This window comes from Biomphalaria glabrata, chromosome 1 (assembly GCF_947242115.1).
Source record: "Biomphalaria glabrata chromosome 1, xgBioGlab47.1, whole genome shotgun sequence".
Classification (NCBI taxonomy): Eukaryota; Metazoa; Mollusca; class Gastropoda; family Planorbidae; genus Biomphalaria; species Biomphalaria glabrata.
The window spans coordinates 84,580,036-84,603,472 of record NC_074711.1 but is presented as its reverse complement, the minus strand read 5'-3'; the positions used below and the strand labels follow the sequence as shown (position 1 = coordinate 84,603,472).

The window sequence follows — 23,437 nt, the reverse complement described above, 5'->3', positions numbered from 1 at the left end:
TGACCTTTATATTGTCTGTCCCATAGATCTTAAGGTCTGAAATTTTCTCCTGAAAAGATTTTTCAAGCCTGGGGTAGGCCTTTAGTGTAACCAACAAACAATTTGTCAAAGCCACAAAGTTACTACATTACAAATATTTTTAAAAAATCATTAAGTTTCTATTGTATATAAAAAAAAGTATTGTATTTATTCACATTTTTTTTGGCATAAGATTAAAAAAAATAAACCTTTACAAGTCAATAATTTACACACAATGAATTTCAATACTAAATGTGACAATGAACTTAACATTCTTTAAACATGCTTACAATGACAAGATGAACTGATGTCTGCTTTAAAAAGACAAGTGTTTATCAAAAGTTTTCCCTTTTCCTACGTCTACAGCACTCACCCTAAGGACATACACACATCTGTTTCGACCCCTTACAATATTGACACAGGTGAAAAAGGGGCAGATAACAAGCAAGGGGAGTTTGTCTATTTATCAATGCCGAGTTATCAGTTGGATTACCAAGCAAATAAGGTCAATGCTCTAGAGGGACTAGCCCAAAAAGAAGTGAGAAGGGGCGTTCGAATCAAGCAGCCCACTAATCAGTTCTCCAGCCTGATCTTGAATAAAACATTCTTCAGCAGCCAAATCTCATTTTCTAAAATCCACGGGGAGCATCCTTGCCCGTCTTCCCCTCTCGTTTAATCTCAATTTTCACTGACCAGTGCCCAGTAGCATTCAGTGGAAGTCTTCTATTTCTCCAGCGGTCACCCTTGAGCCTGTCTTCATTTGTTGTCTCCTACTGGTCACTGGTCAGGGAAACTTATTGGCTTTACCCGTCTACCAACTGCCGACCTCACACTAGGCTTGTTGGCCTTTAGACATTGGCCCATCACTCAATTCATGTTACATTTCTCCATTCATCGTAGTCCGTAAGTCTAAATCTTCTTTCTCTCTCTCCCACACACACGCATACATTACACACACACACACACAAGCAATGAAATAATTAAATTGGAGGAAAAAAAACGTCAATCCTTCTTTAATAACATTGCTAATTGGAAAGAAAAATGTCTGCTCAGCATTGAGGTCAAATCAAGAGAAATTAACTCAGACTGTCCAACTGGCTCTGAATTACCTCCAACTGAAAAAAAAAAACAACAAAAAAACAGTAGAATTAAAACTTAAAAAAAAAAACTAACTTGCACAATAACAATGATGTTTTCCCGCCATCCAAAACTTCCAACTCTAGTGCTTCCTGGGTATTGGGGGAAAAAATGTCTCCTTTGCATGTCAACCTTTGTCCTCTACTCACGCATAATTAGTTACCTCAGCACTGATGCATTCTAGAAATGGACATGCGAATTGCAAAGTTAAACATACATGTCCTATTAGAATTGCGAGCTCCGAGATGGCATTGATTGCAATAAAGAAATATTTTAAAGACGATCTAATTGCGTTTTATAGAGCTGCATACAAACAAGCAGAAGAATATTCGCTTCACATCAGGGTCGGCCTTAGATAATTAGTGGCCCCAAATAAAATAGAAAAATTTAAAATATATAAATAAATAAAATGACGCAATTACCTAGTGTACTCTATCAATAGAACTGGGCATACGTTTCGCTATTTCTTCTCAGCGCCTAGGCCCTTACCAATCGGAGGCCCTACGCGGCTGCCTAGATTGCCTATGCCTAAGGCCATCCCCGTTAACATGTAATGTTTAAGAGAAACTGCGGTAGGAAGATCAATGTATAGTTTGTGCACTAGAGTACAATTCATGTGCTCTTATTGTAAGAAGAATTTCCTCATGGACAATAAAAGACTTTTAAAATCATTTTTATTTTTAATTTAATTAGCTGCTCAGACGATTGCAACCAGATCTTTACCCAATACATACAACAGACTTTATAAAATACACTAAAGCCAGAAGTCAAAAATGATTTCAAAAAAAACAACAATCGATTCGACGTAGCAAAAAGTACCACGTCAAGTAAACATGAAATATTATTGAATCGAAACCCACGTAAAAAAACGAGATATAATTCAAATCCAAATACCAAAAACAGAACCTAATAAAATACTCAAAAAGACACAAAGATAAAGGCACATTCCTCGTTCCATAGGCTAGGACAGATTTGTATAAGTGCCCCTTCTTTCCTAGTGCTATTAGAGCATGGAATGGGTTGTCGGAGTCGGCCAAGAAAACCAATGACTTGGTTGACTTTAAGTCATTGATTAAAAAGCATGACTAGATTGACCTGGGATACGCATATGACGTAATCATCTTTTTTTAAAGTAACGTCTGTATTTTAAAAGATAAGATAAGATAATTAAACACTTTTTCAATAATGTATACTGTACCGTAAAAGCATCTACACATAGAATCTTTACGTGGGGCCGCGGCGTTCTTAAGAATCTGCTCCTTTGATCTCACCTCATCACTTGCCATGAGGTCACTCCATGACACCCCCATTTCGGACGCCGGTGTAATGGCTGCACCGTTCAAACTCAGTTGACAACAAATCAGTGATCTTTGACAGCCACATTTCCATCCTCATCACACTGGCCCATTTTCCAATGGGGATTCACTCGGACAGGGCGTTCCCTCCCACATCATTCGTTATTAATGAAACGAAACCCCCCCCCCCCCGCACAGCCTCCCCAGGGAAGCATGCCCCCCCCCCCCCGCCCCCAACGGAGTTAATGGCAGAAGGAAAACGCCAGTGAATCTTCTCTTCTGGTAACATGTCAACCAAACAGAAATGGGAAAAGTCTCCAAAGATTGACTGGCTCTACTAGATCTATAAATAGTCTGCTCACACGATAGCTTTCTCATCTTCTTCCAATACATTATTTAAACGCGTGAGGTACTTGTAATAAAAGTAGGTCAAGGGTTAATGGTACTAAAAGACGTGATGATGTCACTCAAGGTCTCGGTAGAGGCGAAGAAAACAACATAAAAAAAAATACATTTTGTTTGACGCAATGTCATGTTTCTAGCTTTCTCATTCCAATGCTTCTACACTTGTCTGGACCAGTTGGAGGTATCTGGGTGAACGACCTGAACTCGACATCGAGGTCTAAAGACTCCTCAACCTCCTCATGCCAACACACTATGCCAGGGAAGTGCTTATAAAAATAGGTTTTATAGTTATCTATTGCTTGTTTCCCTTTTTTTCTTCTTCCCTAAGAGCTGGGAAGTCATTAAAAAACTAGCAAGAGACCGTGGAGAGTGGCGTGTTTTTACTGAGGCCCGGTGTTCCGCGAGGAACGCAAAGGAAAGATGATGATGATGATTGCTTGTTTCAAACTTTTTTCTCAATAACGTATAAAGGGGAGTAATTCAACTTAAACAACCGCATCGGTCAAGTACAATTTCTTTCCCTTGTTCGAGATACCAAAGAAAATAAGCACCAATATTTAAATAAGTAACTGTTAATTTTTTCTTTGGCTTGATTCTTTATTGATTCTTGTGTTGTCAGGTCAAAGAAAGAGTTGTGCAAATTTGCGTGTGGGAGAAATAACGTGTACAAGCCTTTGACCAGACAGAGTGAGTTGATAGAAGCTTTGTAATATATATATATATATATATATATATATATATATATATATATATATATATATATATATATATATATATATATATATATATATATATATAACAATATTATTATTAATGAACTTTCAGTTTGTTTGTTAGTTGTACAGTGTACTATTTCGGGTGTTCTTTCAGAGTTGAAGATAATTTACTTCCAAGTCCAAACCTCCCGCAGGACGCCGGGGGATAGCAACGGGCAGGGTATGAACACGGGACCATCAAAACAACTGAACGACAGACCAGCGCACATACCGCACGACCAGACAGCCAAAGTTAAACACGTGTTCAGTCGTCGCCCTTCTAATAATCTCATCACATCACTAACAAAAAAAAAAAGACTATGCTAAACTCATTTGAATGCGGGTTCTGAAAGAACACACTTTAACTGTAACTCACAACTCAATACACAGTCAAAGAAGTGACCTCGAGCTAAGTGATACCAGTGTCAGAAGATGGTTATCAGTTATCATTAACAAACTCTAATATGTTACAGACATTACTTCAAGACAGAATATAATGACGTCCTATACGTATCCCGGTGTCAATCTTATACACTGCAGACGTTATTTCAAATTTCCTCTGTAGGAAGAAAATAAGGGGCGGGCCCTGTCTTGGGCCTAAACAAACTAGGCAGCCGCCTAAAGCCTCCGAGTGGTGGGGGGGGGGGCCTCGCATAGGACTAAAAAAAAAATAGAGAAAAAAAAAAAAAAAAAAAAAACAGAGAAACTTGGATGAAATCTCAAACAACGCAAAGTTCTATTTCTCTGTGTCTGCTAGATTAGCTCTAAGTTTTTACCAGTGGAAGATCTTTGTGGAGACAGCTTGCCACCCGAACGGCGCGAGAAAATCTAAGTCTATGTTTATTAACAAAGGTTTTTAGTAGTTAGATATGTTAGAAGACCTTTTGGTGAAAATATCGAGACTTGTGAGTCTGGTGAATCAGAAGGCAAACGGAAAGTAGTATATGGCTTAAGAAGAAGTGATCAACGAAACGGCTAATTAACAGGAAAAGGTCATGAACACGGTCAGGGGCGGACTGGCTATATGGGCATTCGGACCGGTGGGCCGGTGGGGCAATCGAAAGGGTCGCAAGCTGCCAATATGTATTAATTAAATTGTTAAATGTTTTATAATATTCTTTTACAAAAAGGGGTTTAAAAAAATATCTCTACAGTGTAAGACTAATTTAATATACCAAATTTTCTGAAATAATGTAATAGCCTACATCCGTAACAGTGCTACTAGTAGGCTTCATCCTTTTAGAGTCTACACACTGAGCGATTAGAAAGCAACATAAGACTATATTTTTTATGTAAGTGTACAGTCATTGATACTCAAACTTAGCATAATGATTTTGAGGACAGGTAGGCCTATAATTGGATATCCATCAAATGGTATAGGCCTACAATTTATTGGTATGCAATTTATAAGCCTGATTGTTTAAAAGTGCCCGGGACGATTTTGACACGCAGTCCGCCCATGAACACGGTCTCGGAAGATTCCGATTCAAGCGATGCAGAGGAAAGCCAGCTCCTTCGATTGGAAAGATCTAGGAAATCTAGGCTTATGGCCATCTTCAACAAGCAATAAAGAACATGCCGAAAACATATTGATTGATTTCGATATAAGTACAGATATAAGTACAGATATAAGTAGCCAACAGATATACGTACAGATATAAGTACAGATATGTTTTTAATTAACAGCGTGATTTTATTTTTTCGTTACTTATTTTGAATTTTGATTAGGGGCCACCAAATTCACTTCGCTTAGGGCCTCCAATTACCTAAGGCCGGCCCTGTCAGTAATAAAGGAGACAAATAACTACTAGGGCGATACATCAGTTTAATCAATCATATCCTTGACATTAGTTTTTGTTTAATAAAGCCAGGCCAGTGTTAAGTAATACAGTGAAAGCTACTTTGTTCTAGAAAGCAAAATAACTTTCTTTATAATAAATTGTTGATGAACTGACTGTGAGTAGATAGAAGTACATTTTGATTTATTTACATATCAACAATAAACACCAGCTTTAACCATCAGTCTATAAAATCTACTCTTTCAATTTAGTGCTGCTTTGAATCAATTGTGTAATGGAATTAATATATAGTACTGAGGGATGCAGTTTGGTCTAATGGGATTGTACAATACAACTTAATACAACCTAACCCAATATATATGTATAGATCTGGGACAAGTTATCAATATATATACAATGTAGCATGTGAATTCATTATCATTCAATGGACCATCATCACAAATACAATGGTTTTAGGTTGTCATTGTTACTTATTGCATAGAAACCAAATAGTAATCACATTATTACACCAAAAGAATTCATTGGTTAAACCAGTGATATGCAAACTACAGACCACAGGATAGAGAGGCTTTATCAGAAATGCTTCATGTTTTGTAATAATAATTAAAATTAACAATTTTGCTCACATTGTAAAAATTCTAGTTTTTAATATGTGTCAAAATAGTGGTGTAATAATGCAATGCAGAAATCTAATTCGCACAACCAGTAGACAATATATTGTTGTACATTAAATATAATTAAAATAAGCAGCTGTTAAATAAACCTTTGTTATTTGTTTATTTCACTGTGCATATTTGTCAATGTTCTAACTATAAAATGTTGAATTAAAAAAAAAATTAATTTGTGTACTTTTTCATATTTTCAAGACAACCCAATGAGGACTATAATGTATATGTGTTTTACTTCTACACATAATAACACTCTTTGCGCATCTATGATCAATGACGTGAGAAAACAAAAAGCTGAAGACTGAAAAGAATTAATTGGCCAGCAAATCTTTTTTTAAAAAAATGATTGTTCTCATAAATCTGCTACACATGAAAGTTTACATTGTAGCGTACAATAATACTAAAAATAAAAAAAAACAATTTCTTATGGAGAATATGTATGACTCAAGTTTGCCAAGTTTTATATCCAGTTAAGAAAAAGGATTTTGAAATTGTATATTGGGGAAATGAAGACGATATAGTGTCTTTCTTCCATTGTCAGTGTTATGTTTTCAAACATTAAACTGGCTCTAACAGCTAAAAATGACTTGTTTTCTGTCATGAGGTTAAATTCACTGACTAATATGAAATAGGAAAAGCTTTAGAATTATGAAGTCAACTTTTTGAGCAAATTGCAAAGAAAATTTCAAGACTTGAGTGCTGTTCAAAAAAGATTTACATATTTTTAGTATATCTTTTAATGTGGATTGTGAACTAGAGAAACCATTCTTGCAGCTTGGATTCATGGAACTTAAATCTTATAATAATCTTTAAACAATTATTGCCAATATATGGTAAAAATTCAATTTTTCAAATTTATCCATATATTTTATTTGCATCATATATTTTTGAGAAGCTGTATTCATTAATGAAATTTTTAAAAAGCTGTGTTTGAAATAGATTGAAATTAGAGTTACGCGCTCTTGGCAAGATGGCTGCTCCCTGTTTACTGTTATGAGATGAGTTAAAATTTTCATTTTGTTGTATTAAAATCAAACCAAATTCATTAAAAAAGCTATTTAACTAATAAACTAATATCTTTAAATTATATATTTAACTTAATTCAGCATTTTTTCCACTAATTAATTCAAATTAACAACTCCTAGCTTAGGACTAGATCTAGTCTACATTCTACATTTATTATTATTATAATTATTTTTAGATCTAGTCAGTCTAGTTATGTTAGTGTTAGTGTTAGACTTAGACTTTAATTAAGGCTTTAGATCTACTAATCATCTACTAATACTACTAATAATAACTAATAGTAATATTCTATATAGTTAATTATACACGTAAATACATTGATCTAGAATTAGATCTAGAGTCTAGACCTAGAATTCTAGATCTAGTCTAATAACCATTTCATTTGATTTAATTGTCATTGTAAATTAGCTTTCAATTTAGATTTAGTCATAAATTAGGCATTGTAAACCTTAAACTAGATTTAGACTAGACCCCTTTAAAAACTAAAATCAACAACAGTCATCATGAAATTGCTCTGGCTATTTATCCTAATAATTACTAAATACACACTAGCTGAACACAGAACCAGATCTACTTTAGTCAACACTAAACTTAAAAAGGAAACAACAGTCATAATCAATCATCACACTTTAGATCAAAGCAACTTAAAAAAAATAACCTAACATACACATCCATAACACTAAAGAAAATTACCCATCACAAATCGAAGTTCTCAATCAGACACAGCAGAAATAAATACCTATCACTGTTAATATTAATAGCAGGGGATGTAGAGTCAAATCCAGGGCCTAGATCTAAAGATAGATGCAACATCTGCAAAAAAGTATGCACCATGAAACAGAAAGCCATTCAATGTGACACCTGCGATGAATGGTACCATGCATCATGTCTCCATATGAATACACCTGTGTATTATGCCTTAGGCAACAAAGATGCATCATGGCACTGTGTACCGTGTGGGTTACCTCAGTTTACATCAGGACTGTTTGATTCCTTTGATGCAGACACTTCTAACCCATACAACATCCTAAACACCATCCCAAACCAAACTCACCAACCACTAGCCAGATCCACTCCTGTTAAACCTAAATCTACTAAAATTAATACAACAGCCTCACTAAACAAACCTACTAAAGAAGTAACACCAAAATACCTTAAAACCTTAGTAATAAATTTTCAAAGCATTAGGAACAAAACAGCAGACTTAGAAATTTTATTAGAATGTGAGAAACCAGACATAATTGCAGGCAAAGAAACTTGGCTACATCCTGAAATTTATAATGCAGAAATTTTCAATAGTAATTATGAAATTTTTAGAAAAGATAGGGCTGATAATCATGGAGGAGTTCTTTTAGCAATAAAAAACACTCTTATAGCAGAAGAAATTACCTTACCTAACTCAAAAAATATAGAATCAACATTTTGTAAAATTAATACCACCTCAACATCCCTAATAATAGGCAGCATTTACAGACCACCAAATTCTAGTTTAGAATACATGCAGGAACTATGTAATCAGATTACTACACTTAAAGAGACAAATAAAAATGCAGTTTTTTGGATTATGGGTGATTTCAACCTACCTGATATAAATTGGAAAACACTAACCATAGATAAACACCAAAACCTTAAGGACATAAATGAGCTTTTCATAGAAACTTTACACAACCTAAGTTTAGATCAAATCATTAAAAAGCCAACTAGATTAAACAACACATTAGATCTCTTCTTAACCAACAGACCTGGATTAGTAGTTGATTATGATATTATCCCTGGTCTATCAGACCATGAGATCATAAAAATACACAGTCAGATAAAAGCAGTAGCCAATACAAAACCCAAAAGAAAAATCTTACTCTGGAATAAATGTAACCTAACACAACTACACCAAGCTGCATTAAACTTTCAACAAACATTCTTATTAGAAAAAGACATTAACCAACCAGTCGATGACCTCTGGAATTTCATTAAAAACCATCTTAAAAGCATTATAGAAAATCATATACCAACTAAATACACATCAAACAAAATAAATAAATGCTGGTTTAATAATAGACTAAAGAAGCTTTGTAAACAGAAGGAAAACCTATATAGAAAATTTAAAGAAACTAATGCAGAAAGAGTTTACAAAAAGTATATAAAAATTAAACACTTAACCCAAAAAGTAAGCAGACAGCTGCAGAGTGAATACATAAACAATGTAATATCTAAAGATAACAACAAAAACCTATGGTCATACATTAAGTCTAAGAAAATGGAAACAACAGGCGTAGCGCCATTAAAAGATGAACATAACATAATACATAATGATAATGAAACTAAAGCAAACATTCTAAACAAATACTTTGCATCAGCATTCTCAGCCCCAGGAGACAAAGACATATTACTGAATTTGAACCAAGTAGACAACATAGAAGATATAGTAGTACAAGAAAATGGAATTCAAAAACTATTAGCCAACACCAAACCAAATAAAGCTTCTGGACCTGATGGTATTCCAGCTAGATTACTCAAAGAACTAAGTAATGAGCTAGCCCCAGTGTTCAAAATACTCTTTCAGGCTTCACTTAACCAGGGCAGAGTACCAAAGGACTGGAAAGAAGCTAATGTCACCCCCCTATTTAAAAAAGGAGAAAAATCTGACCCAGGAAACTACAGACCAGTATCACTTACCAGCATCACATGTAAAATCCTAGAACACATAATATGTAGCAACATCATAAACCACTTAGACAAACATAATGTCCTCACACCATACCAACATGGCTTTAGGAAATATAGATCATGTGAAACACAACTAATAGGACTAATTGATGATTTTTCAAAAGGTTTAGATAATAGTGAACAAATAGATGCTATCTTACTAGATTTTTCTAAGGCTTTTGACAAAGTTCACCACCATAGTTTGCTTAAAAAATTAAAATATTTCGGCATTAATGGTCCACTGCATCAGTGGATTAAAGACTTTCTGATAGGGAGAGAACAAACTGTAATAATAAATGGTTCTAAATCAACACCGATAACAGTAAACTCAGGTGTACCTCAAGGAACAGTCTTGGGTCCACTACTATTTTTAATTTACATAAATGATTTACCAAATTGCATTACTTCAGGAACAAAAGTCAGATTATTTGCAGACAATTGCATAATATATAGAACAATAAAAACAACACAAGACACAGATATTTTACAAAGAGAATTAGATGAATGACAGAAATGGGAATCAAATTGGAGCATGTCTTTCCACCCAGAAAAATGTCAGTTGTTAAGAGTAACAAAAAAACTAAAACAAATTAATTCCACTTATCTTATTCATGGCAAACCAGTAACACAGACTAAAAACGCAAAATACCTAGGTGTTATAATAAATGAAAAACTGTCATGGAATCCACATATTGATGAAACTACAAAAAAATCAAACAAAGCATTAGGATTTATTAAAAGAAATTTCTATAAATCAAATAAGAAAATAAAACTAAAATGTTATTTAACCTTGGTTAGGCCAATAATAGAATATGCATCCACTGTTTGGGACCCCTTAACTCAAGAAAACATTAAGAAACTAGAACAGACACAAAATAGAGCAGTGCGATTCATAACAAACGAATATTCACATTTGACTAGAGTAACACCTTTAGTAAAATCACTAAATTTAGAAAGCCTTCAGGACAGAAGGCTCAAAAGTAAAGTAGCAATAATACATAAAACACTGAACCATAATCTTCAAATACAAAAACAAAATTTAATAAAATACTCTGAAAGACACAAAGATAAAGGCACATCCCTCATCCCATATGCTAGGACAAATTTGTACAAATACTCCTTCTTCCCTAGTGCTATTAGAGCATGGAATGGGTTGCCTGAGCTAGCCAGGAAAACCAGTGACTTGGCAGAATTTAAGTCATTGGTTAATATGCATGACTAAATGCATGACGCGTAGGACGTAATCATCTTCTTTTTTGAAGTAACGTCTGTATTATATAAGATAAGATAAGATAAGATTGGCAGGTAAATATTTCAATCACTTAAGAATACATCCAAATTTGAACTTTTAATATTCAGAAATAGTTTAAATTTTATAACAATGAATCTACAACTAAATTTCTGATTTTTTAATTATTTTTTTTATATATTATGACCTGACAAAATTTTCCTTTCAGGTTTTGTTCAACTCCTAAAAAGTTTGGTTAAACAATGTTTTTATTCTTGCCTTTTGTAGCTGCTGTAATAATATTCAAGTTATTTCCCTTTGTTTGACTTTATGATTTGGGATATGCACAAGACTTTTTAAGAGTGTCCTACAGACTAAAGGATAGATGACAGTGAAAGACCATAATAGCTAACATTGATGACATGGGTGCAGTTCAGACTTGTATAATTGATCTTTGAATTGTTTTAATTTGCGACAAAGGAAGTGCAAAAAAATATATAACTGACCTGATTATAAAACTCGTAAAGCTCCTCGTGAGTAAACTCTACTCTAATATTTTCTTTCAGCTAAACATGTAATACAATACAATAAAATTATCAGTTATCTTTTATCACATATACAATCAAATACATTGAACACTTATATAATAATAACAATGGCTAAGAATTGTATTCAGTAAGTCCTATTTCATTCAGCCAGATTGTCATTTAGTATAATTCTATATCAAGTTCAACCAAGTCAACTCCTAAGACTATATTTACCTGTCAACTAAATGTGATTAAAGCAAAACTTTGATAATTTGTGTAAAAAAAAAATACAAAACAAAAATGTTAGTAAGTATAACAAATGAAAATTGTGTACTTATAAGTTCAAATTTATATAGGTACTTAAATAAAAATAATATCAAATTTAAAACAAGCAAAAATATTTTTTTTAAATGCTTTTTTTTAAAAAAAACAAGGCTTATCTATGGTGAAAATCACACAATCACTGCCATATCTATCATCATCATCATCAAACTCCATTTGAGTGAGGGCTTGAGAGGCTTAAAGACCAACTGAAGAGGTTTTGGGGTCAGACGCGGAAACCGGTGTTATACTTTTTTTTAGATTCATAATGCTTAAAAAAACATACATACGAAATTTTAGACATATATTCTTTGTAATTATTTAGATATAAGCAATTTAATGTGAGTTTTAGGGACTATAAAATTTCACAATCTCGAAGCCATTCGAGATCAGTATTTCCCAGACAACCATGGTCGATGACGTAGTTTAAGGGAAATTAGGTCAAATTTTTCAGTTTATGGCTTAGCGTATTTCCCTATTCCTTTTTACAGGAATGCTAGTTTCTAAAAACAAAGGCGACTAAAACACGCCAATTTATAAAAAAAGTGGATGTTAGAGTTGGGGAAATTAGGTCAAATCACGAACAGCGTTTCAGTCCACGCAGTACCGCGAGCCTCAGTTCACATGTTTCGTTTTAGTCAAGTTACGCAATTTATGGCTTATGTTACTGCTTCAGGCTTATTCTAGTTCTAGATCTACTGCTTTTGATCAAGAGCAGAGTTCTTTTCTCAGATCATTAATGATGTACGAAGTAGACCTAAATTTAGATCTAAATCCAATTAGATGAAGTCTAGATCTAGTAATAGTAGTATTGGATATTTAGAGATAAGACCTATCTATTAGATTTTAGACTAATCCGATCGAGGTGCTGGGCCTAGATCTAGAAAAACAAAGTTTAAAATTATACACCATCTATACACTTAATAGTGATTATTAACCTATAGTCGTCCCTAAATAGGCCCAATATGGGAAAAAAACAATTATTACAATGTGAATGTTGAGCTCATTTAATGTAGTTATTGTAGTATACGATTATATTTAGTTTGAATCTAAGTCACAACCCCGTACAACACTAGGCAAATAGCTTTAACTTAAACCTTAACTTAGACTTAAAAGCAGTCTGATTTAGATCTACTAGTAAAAAAAGTACTAGATCTAAATTTCTAAAAACTAATCTATAAGGCAAAAATTAGACCTAGATCTACCAATTCTATAATATTACTAATATACGAAATATGGATTTTATTACACTCTTATTTAAATATATTCGTACCGTATATTCGGGCCTATATACTTACATAGTTCTATAAATATATATCTAAAAATTGAAGAGTTTTCATTTATCTCACGCTTGACTCATTTGTTGATTGGAATAGAATCATTAGATTATTAGATAGTTAAGTTAGCAAGTTAATCTGTAACTGTAGGTAACAAAGTTTTAAATTGTGTTTAGACTATAAATGAAAGAGATTATCCTACTGGAGAAGGAGTTGTTGTTTTTTTCTTTTCTCTGGGAAGTCAGGGAAGTGGAAAATAAATTATAGTATCAATATAATGTTAAGTAATGCATATAGGCTACTGTTGATGTAATTATGCAACTCATTTTATTAAATTTTAGTAACCCAATTATTGCCAGTTAATCACTGAATATATATATATTTTTTTATTGTTATTAAAAAATGCAGAGCTATTCATAATTTAAAGTGTTTAATAAATAAGGCTGGCAGTCGAGTCGAAAGATTAATGAGAAATGCAGTATTTTCCATGGCTATGCAGCCCCAGCTGCAAACTAGATATTTTGCCGTGTCCAGCGAAGACATAACCATATTCAGCTGGTGGTCAATTTAAATGTTCTTTACGACGTCTACGTCTTCCCTCGGCAGTAAATTTTCTTTTGGCCTCTAATGAGTAATATCTATTCCACGTTGCAATTTCTAATAAATAGCATCATTCGAAGAATGAGATCCAACTTATTTTTTAAAAATGTAACCCCTTTACAGATCAAGTCATCATTGCAATGGACATTCAGATCTGCATTAACATAAAAATGATCAAAATTTAAATAGGTTTCGAAACACAAAAAGTTGTGTGGTTTGCATTCCGAACTGTCTTCTCTGTGGTCTCAGGTTCAAACATTGACCACTGCCATTAACTAACATCCTGCTGGAGTTTTGGGCTATGACTTAATAATATTAAATCCTGATTCGAAACTTTGTCTAAACCTAGCAAGTGAAAAGGAACATACTAATTAAAATAATGTTGTGTGTATAATGAAGAACTCTATTAAAATGTGATTTTGTATTTACATTTATTGGTATTTATTATATAAAATAAAATTGTAGAATGTTTCTGTGATTTGTATTTCCAAAATGATGAAAGATCCATCTAGTAAACTTGTCTGTATGTTTTCTGTAAAATAGATTTTTAAAAATTTATTTATTAACATTTATACTTAATTATGTATACATATATAGAACTAGTGGTTATATATATATATATATATATATATTATATATATGTTATACTGATTATCTGATCTAACATCAACATCTAACTCTTATTGTTCTTAATAATAATAAATTAGCCTACTCTACTCTAGGTCTAGGCAATCTAATATATATAAGACCAGGGCCGGTCTTAAGCCACTGCAACCTATGCGGTCGCAGTGGGCCCTGCACTTTCATAGGCTTCGTGCTAATTCTAGGTGTAATAGTTAAATTGCAATATATATATATATCGGTATATATAAAACCTGGAAATCTCATAAAAATCTCCTGAAAAATAGACAAAATTGTGGGTGTCATTCATTCCGGAAAACGCTAATCCTACGCACGATAAACGAAATAAGATATTGTCAGCTTTCATGTACTAAAATGTAATAATCAGGCAAATTTTCACTTTAATCAGAAGTTTCCATACTTTATTTACTTTAATAGAGTGACTGGCATTTTAATATGCCATAGGTTGCAAAGTTCGTAAAGTAAAGTTAATTTGATCGTAATCTTGTACTTAGTAAAGATTTAATAAAATTCAAAGTCGAATTTTTTTAAAATACGAAATCTTAATTTTCACTTATTATCCTTATTCCCACCCAGACTAGGCCCCGCGCAATCAGTTTCACATAGGGCCTCGCAATCGTTAGGACCGGCCCTGTTTAAGTTTAAGACTTAAAGAAATGTCACATGTGTTTAGTAAAAATCTGTATTTTATATTATCAATATAAATGATGACTTATTATTTTTTTAGATCTAAAGTTTAGCCTTATTAATAAGTATAGTAAGGGCTAGTAAAGAGTATAAATATATTCTATATAGATCTAGATTTAGCTTAGGCTTTAGGTTTAGTCCTTGGCTATTTAGCCTATTATAATATTATATTTATATCTATGAATAATCTTTATGCTATTGCTAGGACACTACTCACTAGGTTTTACTATTACAAACTATTACCAAAAAATGTTGGCAACTGGGCTTAGACTTAACATAGAGGCTAGTTTAGATTACTCTAGATCTACTTAAATTAGTTAAATCTACTAGTTTATAAACTATTACTAGTACTACTAGTAGTATTACTAAAATTAGTACAATAATACAAGTCAAGTATTTATAAACTCTAGATCTAGTGAGTGACTAGTAAAAGTGTTAGAAGGCCTAGCTAGAATTAGAGATATAGAAAATAATATAGATAGATCTAACCATTTAGTTTATAACTATTAGACTTAGTACAGTCTAAGTATAGTATACCTAGACCTAGTCCTAGATGATCTACTAGTACTTGATGATACTAGAGACTACTACTAGAGTAGACTAGATCTAGATCTATATTTATAGTAACAATCTAGTGACTAGTGAAGTGAATAGTTCTATTATAATCTATCTATAATTATATTAATTCAATAGTCTGCTCTAGAATATATTTTGAAAAAGTAGAAGAGTTCTCTTCAGGGCATTTTGGTGCATCCCATGATAAGTATCATTTAAAATTGTTGGACAGCTAGATTTAGATTTAAGTTTATCATCTGAATCGCTATCAATAACGTATCCAGCCATGTCTATTTTTATTTACATTTTCTCAGTCCATTACAATACGTCACTTCCGGTTTCGGCCATTGAAGCTGATTTTCAAATCTCGTTATTTTTTACACTTTCAAACTACTTTTTCTAATATAAATACGCTTTTCTAAAATCTAAAAATTTTAGGAACTAACTTTGATGCTATCTACTGTCTGAATCAATCGCTATCTCAATTTCGAAAAAAACCTCTTCAGTTGGTCTTTAAATCCTCTCTTGCAAAAGCCCTTAACAGAAACCCTTCTGTCTAGAGTAGTGCATACTAATCACCATACAGGTAGAGAATTTTTGTTTTTTCAGACCTATCGAGACAGATTTCCTCTTCTTCCCTGCAGCGGGGGCACCGTGAATTGAAATTTGGCCAAAGCCATAAGAAATATGAGCCAACAGGACAATGTGCTATAATAGCTTGCTCAGGCCCGGACAGCCTCCACCATGGTGAAGTACAGTCAGGGTGCCTCATGCGCTCCTAGACTCCACTGTTTTTTGGGGACTTGAGATCTATCAATACTGCAAGGTTTAACTCCCTTTTTCTATGTAAAACTAAATTAATTAATTACCATTAATTAATTAACTTATTGGTTAATTTTTTTTATTGATCCGTGTATTTTCATTGACTATGAATAATTATGGAAAATTTCAACGGATCAGAGAATGTGAAATGAGAGAGATAACATAATATGTAAAAGATTAGTAACAGACACACAGAGTAAGTTCATACAAGCTTTGTAAAAATAAATTGCATGTATCTAAAAGGCCTAACAAGAGCTAAGCATTGAGTTTAGCAAAGTCTCAGGTCCTGTACTTACCCCAGTTGTGTCATTTCTGATACCCAACTGAAACAATGCATTAGGTAGTTTCATCTTGGACAGAGTGGTCTGAGCCATTTGAAGATTGATTCTCCAGTTAATGTCTTCAAGCTGAAACAAGATTGTATTTCTATTGCTATGACTTTTTCAAGCAGACATTGAGATAAAACTTACATAAAATATTTTGCAATGGAGACTTTTTTGTTCATCTTTTTTTTCATTAACACTGGACACGAGTAGACAAATCTTAGCAATCATTTTGCTATCATACCTGAAGAGGATGTACAGTTCTGTCTCTTAGTTTCTGAACTAAATCTCTGGCTCCTGTGGTCCAAGCCTCAACAATTATGCTGACCTAAAATGGCCAACATAATAAAAATAGTAAACAATTTAATTAGTGAATTAAAAAAAATTATAAAATGAAAGTTATTAATTTAAAGAAAGATGGATTTTTTTTTATCCACATGGATATCTGGTTTTTATAGAAAAATTATGTTTTTAGAAATTCCTATTGTAAGAGAAAAAACACTGAAAAGCAAGTAAGCAACAAGTGTATTTATTTTAAACTTAAACTTAGATATATACAGGTCTAAGGAGCAATCAATATAACGCTAATATGTTTCAATGGTTAATGAGGATAATGAGTAAGAAGCATAGTGACCATACTATATTAAGCAACCAATAGCAGGTACCAATTAAGCTGGGTAGAATGTTTTCCAATCCCAAAAAAAAGCAACACGAGACTTTTAAGTTTAAATAATTTATAATCTAATTAACAGAACTTAATAATAAATGAAAATGTAATTAATTCAAAAAAATTATGTTCTTATGATGATAAATTTTATTTAATATACTTTTTTAAAAAGGATCCCATTTCTTTACCTTATCATCATCTAATTGTAAGTCTTTTAATTGTTCACCCAAAGTGGTTGGTTTCGCAGTATGATAAGCAGCCTAGAAAAATAGAGAAAAACAAAAACGAATAATACAAATTCACTAAGAAGTTTACAGAAAAAACTATCATTCATAAACACCAAAAATAAAAATGAATCTTAAATATAGAACATGTAAACATTCTCACCTGTTGCAAAATAAACTCTAATGTTTGCAAAATCAATTCTAAATCACTGGGTGATATCTCAAATGCATTTTGAAGTTTCTCTTCTTCTTCTTCCGAGAATGTACGCTCCTCCTATATGAATGTTGATGATGACAAAAATAATCAATAAAAATTGAACAATAAAGCATACATAATGAAAATATTAAGAGTTAAATATAAATAAAATCTAATAAAACCAATGGCTGCCTGGGTTTATGGTATGCTAAGCTGAAATGGATATTTGACATTTTTCTATGTAAAAAAAATATGGACTGTTATTTTGCTTACTGCAGCATAAAAATTGGTGGCAGGTGGGGTTCGAACCCATGACCAATGAAACATTAGTCCAGAGTTTGGGGAGACAAAAATTGAAAACCAACTTCTTTATGAGGAGTTGTGTGCAGGAAAGTGCTCACAGGATAAAAGCATTACAAAGAAACCTTTAAGAGCTTCCTAAAGGAGTGTGAGATTGACATTCATCGCTGGGAAACACTAGATCTTGATGGCTCATCATGGCGTGAAGTCTCAAGACGTGAAGCAAAGAGATCAGCTGCCATGAAAGAACATAGATCTAAAAAAAAGACTGAGAAAAGAAGCAGGCATAACTGCAGCAGACCCAACTGACCATCCCATATATGTGGCAAATTTTTTTTAAGGACACCATTGCCATTTTTGAGTTCATAGGAAATGTCTCTTCTTCAGCTACGAAGTATATGCCTGCATAAAAAATAAAATTTCACATTTCGAATGTAATGAAGATAAAAGTGAAATTTTTTTTCTTTTATGTTATCTCTTTTTTGCAAGTTTGACAATATTTCTTAAAGCAATTTCTCCCCTTTAAAAATACATGAAGTGCATGAATAAATTTTAAGTTGGTATTAACAATTTGTACTTGTTCAGAAGATGAATTTTACCTTAACATGTAGCTTTTGCATAATTCTTGATAACAACAATGGGAACTTAGTGACATCCAGCTCATTGATAAGTGAAACAGCTTTCTTTATACTAGAAGAGAATCATTAAATTAGCTCAATATTAAAGAACGGTCCAACATAATAACACATTCAGTCTTACATAGAGTCCAGCATTGTCTAATAAAACTTTATGCTTACAATTCTAATATGAGTAGGAAGAAGCTATAGTTTTAGATTAAAGACTGCATTACAAAGGAAGAGATTAGAGACAAGGCTACTGCAGCAATTAGACCCCATGATGGCCTGCTGGCTATTGTAAAAAAGCACAAATTAAAACTCTGTGGCCATGTTACAAAGTCCTCAGGGCTCGTGGGGACCTTCCTTCGGGGAATGGTGGCAGGAGAGGGAGGAGGAGGTTGGACGGAGAGATCGGAGGGAGGACAGCATGGTGGATGGACGGGCCTGACACTAAAGGAAGTTCTATCCAGGGCGAAGGACAAAGAGGAATAGAGAGAGATGGTTGATGAATCTTGCATGGTGCCCCAATGGTCCAACAGACTATAGGTAAAGGTAAAAAGAAAGAAGTTATAGTTTTAGTAGTATGACTATGATAATCACAACAAGAAAGAATATTATATTATTAAATAGTAATTAAAGTTAAGTTCCCCTTTCAGACTTAGTGATATATAAGGCAGATGATGTAAAAGGTCATCTGTTTCTGTAGCCAGTGGTTAACAAGGGTGTCATCTGGCCAGCACAACTACCGTTTACCCAACCAACTACCTTTTTCTTTTAATAAAATAAGCCCTTCAAAAAAGAAGATATGATTATGACTTATGTCCTATGTTCTTAGTGTCACAGCCTAGTTCTTGTTGTAGGCGTGATGACGCGAATGTCTCTGTGCGTTGTAGATACCTCTTCTGGTACTACTATGTTTTCTGACTTGTTAACTAAATACTTTCTCACACGCACTAGATCTGCAGGTGCGTGAGAACACTAACATACTGGACTCTCCGACCACAACATTTAGAATCATTAATATACACAATGGTAGCAGACATGAATTTTATTCACACAATAATTCACAAAAGATATTGGCGACTTCAGCCATCACAAATTATATGTCCAGAGAAATATATTCTGACTACAAATCAATTATAATAACTTGAGTACATGTACATTACTCCACTGTAATAAAATATCCATAGCACTCCTCTCTCGACGGGAGTCTGAAAATAACTGAGGTGTCCACCTCGTGGTCAGTTACTTGACCAAGCAAAAATCTTGTGCTGACCGCACAGAATAGTTAAGTGACTACTGGTCACCAAATGTTGCAAGGGTTCTAAAACTGGTATATGACACTTAGCACTCTAGTCAAGCATGTTAATCAAGGACTTAAATTCAGCCAAGTCATTTGTTTTCCTGGCTGTCTCAAGCAACCCATTCCATGCTCTAATACTAATTATAATAGCAATAGTAATAGGCTGAATAGGAAAGAATGAGCATTTGTACAAATATGTCCTAGCATTGGAACAATGAATGCACCTTTATCTTTTAGATATGGAATCAACTTTAATTTATAATTTATTAATAATACTAGCTACTCTAGATAGACTCTAGAGCTAGTCACTCAGCTAGTGACCAGCTAGTCTATATTAATAATATTACTAACTATTACTAGATCTAGACTACATAATAATAATAGTCATCAAAAGGAGTAAAGACAGTCAGTCAGTCAGTCAAGTTGAACATGAATTACTATGATTTAGTTCAATTACATGATTCATTATTTACAATAAAACAATAAGTATCAATAATACAAGTCTTAAATCTTAAACTTCGTCTAATTAGTAACTACACTCTAATTCTAAACTCTGTACCATGGTGTAACTGTAAGTAGTGTAAGTAAGTAGTCTAAGTCGAGACTAAGTCTAAGTCTAGAATTATCACCTCGCTGAAGCTGTAAACATAGCCATTTTAAGGCGTCTGATTTGTAAAGCCTTGCAGAAGAATGACACTAAACTATAGATCTAATAAAGGGTACAGATAAAGAAATATTTGATCTGCATTTAGACACAGATATATTATTTATTGTAACAGAAACAAGATCATTTCAAATCATTGTTGTGTATATATCGAATATGTGACACCCTTTTTTAACCGCTGAACGCTAAAGAGGTATAAGCACGGGACCCACCCACTTCGATAAATTTAAAAACTATAACGAAACTTGTTGAAATAATTTGCTGCAAACAAGACATCATATAGAAAGGGAAAGTTATCTATATATGCCCTATATAGAGTCTAGTATGATGAATTTACTAGCATATATCTAGAATTAGAGAAAAAATGCCATAAGTGGTTTAGGAATTTTGGTACGCCAAAATAGCATGGCCTCAAATAGTGAAACCACTAATTATAATAGCCGTGGAACATATGATACAATTATATTATTTAGGCCTATATGTAGCCTACACAATAGTAACTTGTTAGAAACATTATTGCTAAAATCCTTCTAGGGCTAGGCGGTCTAATGTCGCTACACTTGAAGTCAGTAACCAGAGAAAAAATGTCGCAGACAAAATCTTTGGAGCACGTTCCTATTTTTCAAGAAAGTAGTTTGAGATACGACCCTAAATTTAGATGTGCAAAAACAAGTATGAAGCAATAATTACAAAACGTCTAGTCCCTATACAATGAACAAAATAAAGAAGTAGGTTAGTGATGCCCAGTTTGCGACAGTGTTTAGGGATGCCTCGAACCAGACAATGAATGGAACTCATTCACTAATCGTAAACAAATGGATGGCTGCCTGGTCGTGCGGTTTGCGCGCTGGACTGTCGTTCAGATTTATCGATGGTCCCGGGTTCAAACCCTGCCCGCTCCCATCCCCCGTCGTCCTGCGGGAGGTTTGGACTAGGAAGTACTTATCTTCAACTCCGAAGGAACATCTGAAACATGTAAAACAAACTAACAAACAACATTGAGACACGTGATTCTCTATCTCATTCTCTTCTATACAAATTACGTAATCCATATTGGCTGTCACGTGATACGTTTGAGGTCCATTGAATCGTGACCGATTGAATCCCCTGGCCTGCAATAGCGGATTTTTTTTCCATTCTGATCAATCCCGGGCTTTACGTCTCCATGCCCGAACTCTTAGCTGTTGTAGATCCGCCTCTACATCATCAAGCCACGTGCTCGTGGTCTGCCTTTAGGACGCCTGCCTTTTGGTTTTTACCGGTGAACAATCTTTGCTCCACTGTTCTCTGACATTCTTCCGTTATGACATATGCCTAACGTAATATGTTCACTAAAATGTGATTGCAGGCCTATTTATCTCATTTGTCCATTGCTCGTACATAGATAGCCTACATATGATACATAGACTATCTAAAGTGCATTGATCAGCGAAGACGTTCTTTCAGCGTTAGCGTTATGATTAGAGACGCCAAAGAAAAAAACAAATATTGGCTCACGAAGGAAGTTGTCAAACATTTTCTTCTGATTATGAATGATTACATTTACATGGCTTCCGTGACCACCCAAAAAAAAAAAGAGAGATCATATTTAGGCCTATATTTATTTAATCCTATGTTTAGGCAACATCAGAGCAAGCTCTTATTCTTTTTTATGAACTCTTTCTCTCCTAATTAACGATACTATCGTTGATTTGACCCCATAAAATTAATTTTTTTTTTTATAAACTTGTATTTGTGTTATTTGAAAAGAGTATGAATTCTCCTATAGTTCTATACCAAAAGTAAAGTTTTCTGACTACAAATAAAAATGTTATTGAAGTAACAGGGTAGAATGTATAAATGTGAAAAATGAACAATTCTGTCAGAATGTGGAAAATAATTACTGAGATAAAGAGTTAAGCAAGATTATGAGTGATCAGATGTAAGTCTACGTGCCCTCCATGACCACCAAAAAAAAAATCATATAAAGTAACGCTATTTTTAGGCAACATCAGTACAAGCTCCTATTTTTTTTGTATGTCGCAAGATGATGATCAGCACCCACCCCGCTTCGCTTTCCAAACATTGGTCAGCTATAGATCTAAATCTAAAAAGTCAAGTTTCCCCTTTCAATGACCAACTGTTGTTGAATTTGCGATGTGACATTCCCCTCCCCCAACTAGAGAACTGATAGGGCCTATAGGTCAGGTATCATAGTAAAAATACCGAGATTGGAATGAACCGAAACCCCTAGATTTTGGAATCCTGGCACTTTACCAGTCATGCCTTGATCTATATATACGAGCTGTGGCAGAAAAGTAATGAGACTGATTTCTTATTTATCAAAATTATTGGAACGTTGGGGCACAGCATAAGATCTGTTGACCACCTTTCTCCATTCCTTTCTGCATTTTTCCTTGGATAGAATCTCTTCCAATGACCATTCTTTTATGCTGTTTTCCCATCGCTTTCTCTGTTTGCCAATTCTTTTTTTTTCCCAGTAGGCCTACTGTTCCCTGAAAGAAGGTATTGCGAGCCTTGAAGACCTTGTGATATGGCCATAGACTTTTTTTTCGTTTTTTAACAGTAGTTAGCAGGTAATTGTGAGGTTCCAATCGCTGTATTAATCATGTAACGTTTCTAATATCTTCGTTAGTGAGGCGGTCTATGTATGTGATACCTAGCTAACCTAGGATCTTTCT

General features: G+C 33.6%; 1 protein-coding gene across 1 annotated transcript; it reads right to left on the bottom strand.

The window, feature by feature from the left end:
• Positions 1–1,010: 1,010 nt before the first annotated feature.
• On the bottom strand, positions 1,011–20,947 carry LOC106064193 (COMM domain-containing protein 10-like). Its single transcript, XM_056018269.1, has 8 exons — positions 20,722–20,947; positions 18,772–18,862; positions 17,840–17,950; positions 17,641–17,712; positions 17,030–17,113; positions 16,759–16,869; positions 11,538–11,597; positions 1,011–1,133 (listed from the first exon to the last, which is right to left on the bottom strand). Exons 1-8 carry the CDS (start codon positions 20,745–20,747, stop codon positions 1,095–1,097), a joined length of 594 nt encoding a protein of 197 aa, XP_055874244.1. The 5' UTR covers positions 20,748–20,947; the 3' UTR covers positions 1,011–1,094.
• Positions 20,948–23,437: the final 2,490 nt, after the last annotated feature.

Excerpts from the sequence above, each read along its gene's own strand:
- LOC106064193 (XM_056018269.1), bottom strand. The coding sequence starts at position 20,747 with ATGGCTATGTTTACAGCTTCAGCGAG. Across the intron at positions 16,870-17,029 it reads GAACTGTACATCCTCTTCAG|CTTGAAGACATTAACTGGAG; the intron begins GTATGATAGCAA and ends ATCTTGTTTCAG. Across the intron at positions 11,598-16,758 it reads TCAGAAATGACACAACTGGG|CTGAAAGAAAATATTAGAGT; the intron begins GTAAGTACAGGA and ends TTACATGTTTAG.